This window comes from Symphalangus syndactylus, chromosome 5, assembly GCF_028878055.3.
Source record: "Symphalangus syndactylus isolate Jambi chromosome 5, NHGRI_mSymSyn1-v2.1_pri, whole genome shotgun sequence".
Classification (NCBI taxonomy): Eukaryota; Metazoa; Chordata; class Mammalia; order Primates; family Hylobatidae; genus Symphalangus; species Symphalangus syndactylus.
In genome coordinates, this window is record NC_072427.2 from 139,502,501 (window position 1) to 139,516,835 (window position 14,335).

At 36.6% G+C, this 14,335-nt stretch overlaps 1 protein-coding gene across 3 annotated transcripts in view; it reads left to right on the forward strand.

The window, feature by feature from the left end:
* The first annotated feature begins 2,375 nt into the window (after positions 1-2,375).
* The window catches only part of LMO3 (LIM domain only 3), a 58,124-nt gene continuing 46,164 nt past the window's right edge, over positions 2,376-14,335 (forward strand). The window contains exons 1-3 of one of the 3 annotated variants that reach the window (XM_055280507.2): positions 2,376-3,070; positions 7,086-7,240; positions 13,689-13,813. In XM_055280507.2, coding sequence (XP_055136482.2) covers positions 3,046-3,070; positions 7,086-7,240; positions 13,689-13,813 — 305 coding nt within the window. In that variant the 5' untranslated portion in view covers positions 2,376-3,045. Of the gene's footprint in view, positions 3,071-5,695; positions 5,708-7,084; positions 7,300-13,688; positions 13,814-14,335 lie in introns of those variants that run through there. The other 2 variants (XM_055280508.2, XM_063639640.1) reach the window with 2 other exon arrangements.

Genomic DNA, 14,335 nt, shown 5'->3' on the forward strand with positions numbered 1-14,335 from the left:
TTTTTCAGGTTAGTTCTGAGTTTTGTTGCCTTTTAAAGGGAGAGGAAAGCAAACCACAGGCTATTTTATTATGAGCCTTCAAAAGGGAGGGGGTAAAAACTAGTTATCAATGTTGTGCCTTTATTCTTTATGAAGAAAAACAAAATTTAGCTTAAATACTCATGGGGGGGTGCTATGATTTTTTTTTAAACTAGAACTAGATTAAAACTGATGGTGAAGAGAAGAAAAAAGTTTTTTTGTAGTTCAACAATTGAGTATTTCTTGGCTCTTAAACATTTCAGTGAGTGTCATTCAAATGTGGACCATTTTTAAGCTTGACCTCTGACGAAGCTTTGTAAAATCTGGTGAGGGTACTTTAAGAGCAGCCCAAAGAGAGGGTGACTTTGAAGTTTGAAAACTTAGAAAAATAGTAAGGTATTTTAAAGCTACCAGTGGCCTTTATAGATGCCAAGGAAAGTTAAGAGGAGAAGAGGTTAGAGAGAATGGGACCTATTAGAAAAAAAAAACAAAATCTGTCAAGGCCTTATAAAACAAGCCTGTGAAGACAAAGCGGTAATGGTGCAGAAGCTATGGTTCTTTGACCAAGTTAGTCCTGAAAACATGTTTCTCAGTGCTCTTGGCTGTTTTTCATTGGAGCGTGTAAGTTTTAAGTAGTAAGGAATTCAAGTAATTGCAGGAAGTGTGTTTCGGGGTGGTGGTGGTGGGGGTCAGCATTAGTGAATGGAGAACAAGTTCACAGTTTGGGTCTTGGGCCATTAGAGGAAGGGAGGAAGGGAGGAAGGAGAGTGTGTGTGTGATTCCCTGAACCAGGCTTGTGTGGCGGACTTGCGGAGCAGCGACTTCAGATAGTTCATGAATGGAAGTCACAGAGAGACCAGCAACTGCAGCCACCTCCAGGCATTTCTTAAAGGGGAGGGTTGTGTGCTTTTCCAGGGTATTCTGGTAGCAGTTTGATTCTCTTGCTTTTATTTTAATTTCCATAATTGGTAGCTTCAGAAATGGCTTTGGAAGGCAATTTGCTTTAAATGTAGCCCCCTATTCCAAAATGCCCTGGTTATTTTAGGAACCCTACCCTTTTCCTCCGGAGCTCTCTCGCAGGAGTTCTTCTTTAGGACTGGTCCAGGAGGTAGGGTCCTTCCTCAGTCGACTCCTGCAGAGGTCCCATTTTGTGTGAGGGTTTGTGCCCAGCGTTTGTGAGTAGCATATGCATGTGGTTGTGCTGACTGCACTCGCAGGCTTGTAAATTTTCACCCTGGGAAATTAGCAACAAAGCCCGATCTGTCTCGTGGCTGCTTTGCACTTTCCGAGGGCGGCTGTACTTGACTGAGCTGCAGAACAGGCACACGAGAGCGAGCGAGGGAGCCAGCGAGAGAGGGAGGGAGAGAAGGAAAGAAGAGGGGAGGGGTGGGGGCGAGAGGTAAATAGTCTTAAATCGGAAGGGAGCTGCTTCTCTGTGGTCTTGACAAGCGCTGCCTGGGCTCCGCCGGCTCAGTAATAACTGAGTGACCTTTTCTTTGGCTGTATTATGTCTGGCTGGGAAGGGATTGCATTTTGCAGCTGAGAGCCGGAGCTTCCTTCAGCTCTGCTCCTCGCACGCTGCTGGGGTAAGTTGTCTTGAACCAGGACGGAGAGAGACAGCCTCGGACTGCAGTTGCCTAAAAGGAGGACACCTGTGGCTCAGATGCGGTCAACACCATTACTTGGCGGATCCTTGAGGACCTCATTATTTTAAACTTAAAAAAATAGACATTCCCTCCCCCGTCTTTTTTTTTTTTTTTTTTTTCAAACAATGCTTCTTTTTGACCTTTCCCAAGGAGAAGCGCTACAAAGCAGCCACTGTGCTTACTGAACGGCCTCCCCCTGTATCGCTTAATTGAGAAGGTAAGTGCAGCAACTGTGTACACACGCGTCGGCTTATTTGTGGTGTGTGTGTCTGCGGGTGCGCGCGTGCGTGTGCGGATGTGGGTATTTTTTTCTTCCCCAGCCTCTGCTAATGAGGCATAAACTGGAGCTGCAACCCAGCTCCGCACTGCAACTTTCACTCGGGCTGCAGCTCTACTGAGACGGTTTTGTTTAAATCATGTGAGGCTTCATTATTTTTATGATGAGACATGAAATAGATGCAGGCGGAAGATGTTGATGGAAGGAGGGAGAGCGGCTGCGGCGCGAACGTCTCAAGTACGACTCGAGTGGATAATAGTCAAAGTTCACCATGAACTGCAGTATTTCCACACCCCTGACTCCCGGGGAGAGAGGGGCAGGGAGAGTTTGGAATTAGGAAGTGTTTGCTCCCAGCCCATAGGAAAAGAATTCAGTCCTGGGTGGGTTTCCGGACCCCTCCCCCTTACTTGCTGGAATTCATGACCCCCCACTTCTTAAAGAGTTGATATTACAATCTTTTGGTCCTTGTTGACACTTCTGCCTCTCTCCACGCAGCCATAGTAACAAAATGTTGTTCCTTTGCCGTGGAAAAGTGTCTGTGTTTGGGCATGGGGGGGCAGGTGGGTAGGGGCAGAAGTGGCCAGAAGAGGGAAGGTCCCTGGACCAAGGTGCCTATGTCCTAATAGATTGAGATTCAAACTGATGCAGCACATTTTTTACGGGGACTACCCAGATTGCTGTTATGAAATACAAGTCAGATTTATGATCTTTTTCATATTGAACATGATATGCTATGCTAACGCTGCATGTGACAGTTTAATCAAATCCATTTGTTACCAGGAAGCTAAAAGGGGCCGCTGGGATTTTAGGATTACGGGCAGAGTTAGGGAAGCATGTGGCTTTGTCATTCGCCATCATTTTGCACACTGCGAGGGGCTCCGTGTGTGCGCCCTGTCTTGTCTGGCCGTCCTCATCCCTTCCCCCACCCCCTGCCGCCACTCCGACCCGCTCCCAAAGTGGCTTCACAATAGTCGGTCCTCGGGGGTGTAGGCTGCGCACCAGGTCCACACTTAAGCGAAATCAAGGAGACCCCCTTCTACTTCTACCTTTGGGCTTGGTGCTCAATGCGAAGCTGCTGCAACTCAGGCACGCCTAAGTCAACTCATGCAGAAAAAGGAGAAAAGTTTTGGTAAGGTTACAATCTATCGTAGATGCACTTTGCTGGCGCTCTGCACTCTTGGCTGCTCAAAAGGCTTTCTGCTTTTCCGCTGCTTTTGTGTCTTTCTGAAAGAACCGAAATATTATTGTTGTAACTGCTTTGAAAGACTGCTGCTTAAACCAATTAATCTTGCTAGATGCAACAAATACTGCTACATTCTTTGCAAACCATCCCTGTGTGGCTGCAAAGACACAACCACAAAAGGCTGGAGCATAAACTCCGCAAGGGATTCTTTGTTAGAGTGTATGTATGTTTCTTATTTTTTTTTTTTATTATTTTGCATGTGAGCTGCATCAAAATTGAACTCAGTCTTGCAAATCTCTTGTTGGCCTTTGCCAAGCACTAGCACTTTGCTGCCATGGTAACTGTAATTAAACTGATAAGAGTGGAAAAATGTCAGTATCTCTGAGCCTTGCAGCTGCATTGGAGAAAAAGGGAATCAAATTGGTTCCCAGCTCCATTGCTCAAAAAGGGGGGGGGGGGGTGAAGAATAGGGAGGGGGCTGGGAGTTGAAGGGGCAGAACAGAGTTAAGCAGCTCCAGTGCCTGAGATCTGGGGACATCTATTTGCATTGTTGTCCCTTAGGGGGCTGCAGCCTGTAGGGATGCTCTGGGCCAGTGAACAGAGAGAAACAAGCTTTTAGGCCCAATCCAGTTTTCCAACCTGGGTTGGGGGCTGGGAAGAGGATGAAGATGGGCAGGAGAAGAGAAAATCTTTTGTCTGGTGCCTCTTGGCAATCGAATGGCCATGTTGGCCAAATTCTTTTAATCTGTGTCAATGCTCCCAGCTGCAGAACCTGCCTTCCCATTTTAGCATCTTTCTGAAGCACCTCATCTCTTCCAACCCCCTTTATGTATTCCCTCTTCCTCTTCCCTCTCCCAGATTGTTCTCTGTGAATTTTCCGACAGGGACAAAATGTTTTCTGTTCACTCTGTGTAGTTAGTCCAAAAATGTAAGACTGTGTCTAAGTGCTGCAAATCTTTCATTATTATTATTATTTTTTAAACCCCTGTGTGTTGTGGAGTTGTGGTTACTTTGTTGTGTTAACTACTGAAGCTGAGACTGTGCGGATGAATGGCACAGAACAAGGGAACATAATGGAGGCAATCAACCGTTAGGCCGCCTCACAATGCAATCCAGGCAATTAAAAGCTCACCAGAGTTTAAATGAAATGGTTCTACTTATTTCTGCACACCACACTGCACAGGCTATTATTTCTGTCTTTTTTTTAATTATGATTTCCCTTAAACTGTCAAATAACTCAGAATGGCAGGGTCTCAGAGGCAATAAGAATTTCCCTCAGAACAATTTACATGCCAATCTAAAACTGGTTACGAGTTCTGATGTGCTATGAGCAACTTCTGAAATGTTTCTTAGCTACAAACACATAACTCTACCCAGACATGTTCTTCTGGAGGAAGAGGGGAGGCCGCTGACTGCTTTATGCCTTTTAAGTACACGGTAACATGGTGACTGCAAAATAGTTCTTTTGCTACAATTGTTAACTTGCATGGAATTCAAGAGATTCCATTTTCAAGAGAAATGCCATGATGTTCTCTAAAAGAAGGTACCAGGATGGAGTGTGAAATATCAAACCCCTTTTATGCCCAAGGCCAAACAGAATGTAAGAGTTTCAAATATTAATTGGCCTCTGAGTGCTAAATTAAAATGTCAACACAACAAAAACATTTTGTGAAGACAAGTAGGGTAGTGTTACTTGTGCCAAATGTTGGTATCCCCTGTCTTGGTTGCAAAACATTTTGAATAAAATAGCTGACCTTCTATGCTTGATGGTAAAAACACAACTATGGGAAATATAACTTAGCTGCTACTGGGAATTTTTTTTTTGATTTTTCATCTTTAAGCTTTGTCATACACAAAAATAATAGCCTTATACATTTAATAGAATGGCCATTAATTAGGATGGCTTAATTAGAATGACTTCTCTTAATATTTATTATCTAGATGTTTTCAGTAACACCATCCAGAATTTCACTGAGTAAATCAAAACTTCTCCCTCCCCCTCCCCAGATATATGGTTAACAGGCACTTGGGTCTGTTGTTCACTGTAATTAATGGGATTCATTCCTTGTGGAACTTTGCTAGAAGAGGATAACTAGTTCTGATCAAAGAAACTTCATTTGTTAGAAGTTCTAGAGAGTGAGATTTAGCAGAGCTATCAAGGGTTATGATTAATCTACACTAGGCCCTTAGCTCCTTCAAAGGAAAGGAACAGAAAGCAGGCTATAGGGATACCACCTGCTCTTCTTACAAATCCAGCTGTTAGTCTGCAGCTCCGGTGACTACAGCTATGCTTATGATGCAGAAAGAAAGAACAGCTACTCTGCTTTATTTCATGCCATTCCCTACACAACTCTACCAGACAAGTTATTTTCTAATGAAGGTTCAACATCCTAACAATATTTTGTGCAACTCATGTATTATTTGTAGTTAGAAAAGTTATTCCGCTCTGCGGATGCCTTGATGTCTCTTACGAGTGGGATTTTTTTTAAAAAAAGGTTGTGAAGGTTGTGATGGGGGTGAAGCCTTCATCATAAGGTATCAGAGGAAACTGGAAGAGGGTTAGCTGTTTTGGAGAAGGAAAATGTACAAAAGTGCAGATTATAGCTTGACATTTCTTATCCTATAATACATGCACATTTGGTGTTTTGTATCCTTCTACATGCAAGTTTAAAACTTTATGCCTAGGAGAGCAAACATAATGCAGCAGAGGAGTCTCTGGACTGTAAGAAGGCCATTTGGCCGGAGTCTATAGCGTAACTGTCTTTCAGCTTTGAGCAAGTCTCTGAACCTCTCTTGGGCCTGTGTGACATAATTTGTAAAATGAGGGAATTTGGAATTGATGATGTCTGCAGTACCTTATAGTGCTTAAAATGAGTCATTTGATAAATATGAGGCACTGGATAGTTGGTCCAGCTTCTTGCTAAAGCTGGGTGTTTAATACCTAGGAAATAAGAAGACACTCAAGGTGAATATCTATTCATTCAAAAGATTTCAATCAAACTGTAAAACCCATAGAATCCAGCTGGATTGCTTATTTATGATGGATTTATATCTTTAAAATATATAAATGTTCCTATGTTTAGCATAGTATATATTTAATATGTATATATTTACTTATATATGTTTGTATAATTGTATATATATTTAGATCTTGCCTTCTATTTTTTCTTTCCTTTATAAAACAAATAATTGCATGTTTATGGTAATAAATGGCATAATCATACACTATAGGTTTACATAAAAGCATATGGTATATAGTTAAGTAATCTGCCATTAATACTGGTGCTGACTGATGCTTGTGAGTATAAATATTATATCTGAACACAATGAATACTTTGAAATATCAAGGACATAGAAGGAAGTATTTGGATGCAAGCAAGCAATATAGGATTGGTGAGCTTTTCGGGTAGCTGTTCTGTGTACTTAACTATAAACACCTCTACTGCTGAATAAGGTTAGTGTAACCCCATACCAGGTGCACTCTCCTTCCACCATCAAGCACATATTAAGTGAAATTTTTAAACGGTTTAGCGAAACTCATTTTTTTACTTCTAGGGACTGTGCATAGATTAATTTGTTAAATAGCTTTCTTTTCAGATTGATATTTACTCACATTTTCTTTCTAAAGGAACTGCTCTATGGGGAGAATGAAAATACTATAAAATTATTTAATGTTATTAAACTTCATATTTATAATGTCAATTTACCATGGTCAACATGAATTTATTATTATTGCCACTTGGCATGTGTGTAACTTTATGAATGATTTAATAAGCACATGATAAAGTTTGAGACTTTTTGTTTCCAAAATTTAGTTTGATTTCAGTATAGCCCTAAACAAGAAGAGCTAACACTCCTAGAATAAGGAAATATTAAATATTTCACTTGTTTGAGGTCTTTTGACGTCTTTTTATTCTGTCCGGTAGTCTCAGCTCTCTTTTTTGCTTTTGTCTTCCTTTAGGTATACAAATGCTCTCAGTCCAGCCAGACACCAAGCCGAAAGGTTGTGCTGGCTGCAACCGAAAGATCAAGGACCGGTATCTTCTAAAGGCACTGGACAAATACTGGCATGAAGACTGCCTGAAGTGTGCCTGCTGTGACTGTCGCTTGGGAGAGGTGGGCTCCACCCTGTACACTAAAGCTAATCTTATCCTTTGTCGCAGAGACTATCTGAGGTAGGAATTATCCTTGCACACCAGTGATGACTGGATGCCTTTTAAAGTACTTTTGTAAGTGTATTTTTTGTTTGCTTGTTTCATTTCCTTACTGCCAGCTTATATTCCTGAAAGAAGCTGACCTGTCAGCCTTCAAAGCGTTGCCCTGTGTGTGTTACTCAAATTAATGCTTAAGGAATAGCCAACAAACCACAATATTTAAAGTATTTCACTTTGGCTTGCCTGCACACTCAGGCAATTGGTTATAGCACTGCCTATATTGAAACTGCCAGTTAATGTCAAGGATGTATTTGGTCGAAATCAGCATTCAGGTTGATTTATTTATTTTTGCTTTTTTTTTTTGGAGCTTAAGGGGAAATGGGGGCTGAGCATAACACAAAGAAATTAATCAGCCATTTGGCAAAATATCTTAACTCTATTTTTAAAAAGTTCAACTTGAAAAAAATGGACTGTGTAAAAGAGTTTAATTGTTGCCTCTTAGTTGGACCTGAATTTATTCTTCTAGAGTTATTCAGCTGTCTTCTGTGTTTCAGGTGTGTCAGAGGAAGTCAGGTGCAAATCTTTGACTAATATCTATTAGTGCATTTATTGTAGAGTTTTGAAAACTTTCCCCAAGTGTAGATACATCTTCCCCCCAGCCCCACCCCATGACATTCTAAACGGGAATCTCAAAAATACAACTAAGCAATTGAACCGCCTCAGACTTGCCAGTAGTTTTATGGATAATAACAAAGTAAAGACCTCCATCATTATAGGAAAATGACAGCTACTCTCCAACCTGTAAACATCTGAACACTTTCAGGACAAGGCGGGTGTTCTTGGTTATGAAGCTATGAAGCCGACTAAAGCTTGTTTTCCAGCACTAAGTACTCAACACAGAATTTCTGCTGAAGAAAAATTATTTTGCTTTGCAGGCAACTTTGTGACTTACTTCAGCTGCAAATGACTTATATTAATAAAGTAGGATCTATCAAATTAGAGAAATGATATATGGCATCATTGGGATTTTCATATTTAATACAATTAATCATTTTTCTGATCTGACATTAAGCGATTTATTTGGAATTTTTTCCCTTATGACAAAATTTATCAATCAACAGTAACTCCTTTATTACCTTGGTCATTTGGTGAGGTGTTTTCTAGGAAATTTGTTCGTTCCTAGTATATAATTCAGCTATTTTCAGTCAGATCCAATCTTTAGATATAAAAATATATCATTTGATTAATGGTAGTTACAAGAGGGTGAAAGCGGTACTGTTTATCAGATTCTACTCTTTCTCGCTCTTAGGACGGCCTCATCTGACAGCCTCCTGACTAATTATGGCCACTTGTTACTACTTCTCTGTGTTCCAAGTGCGTAAAACACATGCAAGGTGCCAACAATGAGAAGTCACTCTCTCCAGCCAGAATTTCCCTCATTGTGTTGGCACAACTAATCAAAATTAATGTATAATGTTCATTCTTTTAGAACTCTCCAGTCTTTGAACTTTCCTCTTTGAAATAAAAATTTCTCTTCTGCCCATTGTGAATTAGAGCCTCATTTCCACATAAAGCATTTGTATTTGCTTTTAGTGATTTAATACTGCTTTTTAGTTTTGCTTTATCTGTACTAACCAATAGTCATAGCTTTTTGACTCTTTTTGACGTTTACATTTGTTTGTAATTTCAGTATCTGAAGTGGATTTATGTTACCATTTCAAATAAGGAGTTTAAATAGCCCGGGCAATGTTAAGGTGTTTTAATAAACCAAAGGACAAAAATTAAGTAAACTTGAAAGAATGTCAACTGAAATATCTGGGGTTTTTGAAAACCAAAAATAAAAATTTGCCAAGGAAATACCTATATTGTGAGTACAACATGCTTTGTAGCTGTCAACATACTGTCGAGCAAAGACAGTAATCTTAGATTTGTTTTGTTTTATTTTTCCTTGTGGTAGCAAAAATATATGATTTTAAACTGGTATTTGATAGTCTCAAGTGTTTTGCTAAAATGCATTTATCAAAAATAGTTTTCATATCAGAAGTTTTTGTATCTCTATAAGAGTGTATGTGGCTTTTTGTAGAATAACTTTTAGTTACCTCCTGATAGGCTCAAACTTTTAATGCTGGTTAGCTTATTAAAAGTATGTAATATTCTTTCAGATATAAACCCTGGTCCTGATTGCCAATATATTCATTTCTCAGAGTACGATTTCCTCTTAAATTGGTCATTACCACATTAATGGCCAGTTGTTATGTTAACAGCCTAAGGGTTGTTAACATTTCAAACTAAGTTGTTAACAGCAATCTTACCCCTTACTTAAACTGAAAGTTTGTTGTATATAATGTGACTTATTTGGCAGCTTCATCAACACTTAAAATTGCAGAAGTGAAATGGAGAATTGGTGTGTGTAAAACACTGTGTTACGTGTTATAGATTATGCCGCAGATGTGGTATTTAGTTTTATGTGGAAAGCATGTGTCTCAGTGAAATTGTGTAGATGTTCAACAGCATATGTCTCTGATTGGCAAATTAAAATAGTCTGATTCTGTATGGTAAATCAACAAATATAGTCAAGCAGATTTTATTTACAAATTAATTTCTTTGATTAGGTACAAATAGTTGTTCAAAAATGTTTATTAAATGCTTACTGTGTGAGAGGTATGATTTCAGGCAATGGGTGAAATTAGCTAAAGGAAAAAGGAAGGTACACCTAAAATTGCTACTGTCTAATTGTTTATTTAATTACATAGAATCTGTAATATAATCAGTGAACAAGTAATATTCTGTGGTTATTTTCCTGAGCTTTAAGAGTAATTTTTCTCATTTTCCTCCAAATTCAGCATACTTCCATTTTGTATTTTATACAACCAATGTTTAATCACTTAAGTTCTATTTTAAAAGTTGTTTTATTTTTGGCCCTTGGATATTATGTAATTTCTCTGAGGCACCAAACTAAACATAAATAACTTACATATTTATATTTCATGTCTAAATTATCAAGAACGTAAGTAAGAATAAGGAAAGTAATAAAATAGTAATTTGCCTGTCCACATAAATTGTTGGTTATAAGTATTGTCCTGGGCCAGATAATTTTTTACATACAGTGAAAAGTAAAATATTTTTGCCAGTTACATTTAGCTTCTTAATACACTTCTCCCTCCATAAACAGAAAGAAAGAAACACTCCTGATTATGAGCAATGAGTCTTAAAGATCTGTGTTTTATTTGTGTTACTTTGAGTAGTGACAATGATGATGTGATTTATAAGTTCTTTGAATGATTTGAGATATTAAATAATATGAAAATATAATAATTTAGACTAACATATTTTCTTAAGGGTTATAGAAACTATTATTATGGAAAATTTGATGTCTTTCCATTTTTTTTCTCCTTTATGGCACTAGTAGCGATATTTAAGAGAAAAAGAAAGAAAAATCTTCCATAGTTTGTACACTAAGTACCAAATCTTAACAGTGGAATTTTTCACTTTCCAGAACTGGACTGGCATATCATTCATTTAGCTATGGAACATAAAATGTACATATCTGATGAGACAGAATTTGCCCATTTGTGGGATTGCTTTCCTCCTTTGGAAACTCATTAGCTAAAGAAAGAGAAGGACTGACTTTTTAAAACTTCCTCTAACATGTTTCTGACTGAAATTATGAAGTCTACCCAGTCAATATTTATATGCCAGGCAGACCAAGAAATGTATCTGTTAAAAATCTATCCAATGCATTTATAATTATTTTTATTTTTTTAAAGAGTAACTTATGACAAATTAGATATAGAAGCATCTTTGTACTTTAAGTTGGAGCTTAAAATTGATATTGTCTAAAGTAGATTAAAAATGACTGTGAAAAAATAGCAAAGTTTTAGCGATGATGTTTAAGGGACTCTTATCACTGCGATCTATCAGCCTTAATTCAGTTTGAAAAATATGAATAAAGTAGCCAGCCAGTGCATAATCAGAGTTTTAGAATTAGGAATTCTACATGCTTTTATTTAATGTTTTGCAGCAAGCATTAAATAGAACTAGGAGAAATACCAAAATACTTTCTTTTTGAACTTGAAGGCAGTAAAGGATGTCAGAATGTAACCGGAACTCAACTTCTGGGCAGTTTTTTGTTGTTCTTTCTTTGAACCTGCAACTTTTTGTGACATACTTTAAGCATTAAGTCGATATAGGCTGTATGTATCTTTTATCTCTATGAATGATATCTTGCCAGAGTTTATTCAAAGCTGTTTGCTGTGGTATGTGCCATGGAAGCTGCTTATAGCTTTTCCTATATAAGAAACTGTAAAATGTCTTATATAAAATTTAATGCAATTCGCTATTTTTATATGTGAGGATGATTTGTTTAAAATGAAACTACTGGGAAAGAGTGATGCTTCATGCTTCACCATAGTTGCTAATTAACTAAAATGATTTGAAGCTTGCTATGCTGACTACAAATTTTATATGCTTTAATATAATAATATAATAACTCTAAAAGAGAAAATAAAAATAAAATGCCACATAGGGCATAAATCTAGCTGTAACTTTATCTCACACTGATCAAACCTGGTGCTTCTAAGTTTTTATGTAAGGTCAACTTTATATTGGTACATAATTATAAGTGTAAAGGTAAATAGGAATATGTTGTTAATATTATTTTATCTGGCAATTTATAGCACAGATGCTTTTTTAATGTTGATACAATATTCATTCTTTTTTCTTTCATTGTCATCTTTTTAATATTAATCATTTGGAAGTATTTTTCCAGGAAAGCAATGGATTCTTATTATTTGAAAAACCACTTTTTACTGTTCTAAATTCTGAAAGCATAAACTTTTATATGAAATGCAACTCTACAAGTGAGCTTTATTTCTATAAGCTTCATTTGAGCTTTTAAACACTATATTATTGTCATAATTTTTATATTTGAATGTCTAAGTTAATTTTAGTATTATGAAATATTTTGATATATGAGCATATTGAGCTCCATATCTGTTACAAAAATACTGTTATATTCCTTATAAATTATCTTATTTGTGGCTTTATAAAAAGTTACAGTTTTAAGATCATTTTTCCCTTTATTGTAGAAGAGCATTACTGAATTCTGTTTTAAACATTTTAGCGTTTATACTACTCCTGAACCAATACAAATTAGGAGTGAGAATTTTTTTTTATAATTCTTCAGAAGAGTGCCCCTCACTCTGGAAAATAGTAGGTGGATTCACCCTAGACTTCCTGAGCAAAAACTGCCCCCAAACAACTTCTATTAAAAATATTTACTGCACATACAGAATTTCTTCTCCTTGGTAAATTTATCTACAATATCTTTCTGTCTTTAATTCTATAATGCATTCATTTTCAGTCAATGAGTATTTACCAATATAATTATTTTAGCTTTGTGGCTTTTTGTTTTAGTTTGTTTTGTAGACTTGAGATATTTTCACTGGAAATTTCACCACCCCCCAGAGTATTAAAAATATTTTATAATGTTTCTATATCTTTACAGTTTTTTATCTTTTAATACGTATGAAATACTTCAGTCAGGATAGTTTTTACAAGTAAGATGGGTAAGTTAGACATACCTGACTTAGCAGAAAAATATTCTGTTTCTACAAGTGTATTTAGGATTAAATGCATCTGGAAAACCTACATTTGAGAATTGCTAAAATTGCTTATTTTGCACTTTTTAAATACATAGAATTCTGGGAAATAATTTCTATTTTTGGTTGCTCTTAGACTATATCAAAGTAAGCCAGCACTTCATTTGTAAACTCACCATTAACTTCCATTAAGTGACTAATAATAAATTTTAATGGTGTGTTTTGACTACATAAACATAATTTGTTAAGCAATCTCATTTTTAAAATATGCTGAAAGCGGTAATTTTGTAAATTGTTTTGATGAATATATAAATTGTAGAAATGTATTATGTAGTTCTGTTTTCTGCCTCACATAAAAATGAAATAGCCTAAAAAATGAATTGCACCAACCTAAATGACCAGTGTATTTCCCTTCATCACACTGTGAGGCATTGAAGTCTTACTTTGGTATTTGGTTTGAAAAGATTTTTCCAATTCGTATGAGAATGTCTTCTATTATTCAAAGTCATGTACTGCATCTTCATCCCGTCTTCTGAAAAAATTAGCCAATGTTTCTCACCTTTATCAATAAAAAATACAGTATATGAAGTTTAAATGCTGGACAAGATCTGGAAAACAAAGGGAATAAAAATAAAAATAGTAATACTCTGTTCAATTTCCTAGGTATTTTTATAAAACTCCATTTGTATTAGCCATGTCTCTATAAATGGCCTTTTTCTTTCTTTTTTATTTTTTAGTTTAATTGGCTTATAAAAATTGGTTTATGTATATGATTACTTCTGCTGATACGTGGCACTTCCTCTTGTTAAGCATTTGAAGAGGTGTGGATCTATATATATACATGCTGCACATACAGAGATTGGAATCTATGTAACCTTAGAATGGCCATTACCTTTTATCATCATTGACTTTAGCCAACAAGTCACCATAGCTTGGTAAGCTTTAAAACTTGTAAAATTCAAACACTTGACACCAGCTAATTCATTAGTATTGCAAACTATAGCACTCATCTATTCTTACAGGATATTAATCAGTCTAACATGTAAGACAACTTTTATAAAACTACAGAATGCCTAAATTTATTTCCTTGTGATTTTAAATATCTAATTCTGTTTTTCTTAGCTCCAATGGAGTTTGATACTGCCTGTTCTAGTTCTGTTTTTACTATCATACTATACTTGTTTTGATGATTAACCATGTATTTCCCTTTTCAAGGTGCTTACACGAAGCTTATTTTGAAGTGGAAGTTTATGCTGTGAAGCAAGAAATGTGGCATTTAGGTTTTCATTTCTAACTTTAAAACAATTCCTTTGGCTTATGCCTTCCCCCTTTATTATCAGTATTAATGGATAACTTTCTCTAAAGGAATTAGGACCTAAGCATATCCTCTTATTATAGAAATCAAACATGTTTGCTATCTTCACAAACTAACTACATCAGCCAACTGTGCATTTGCT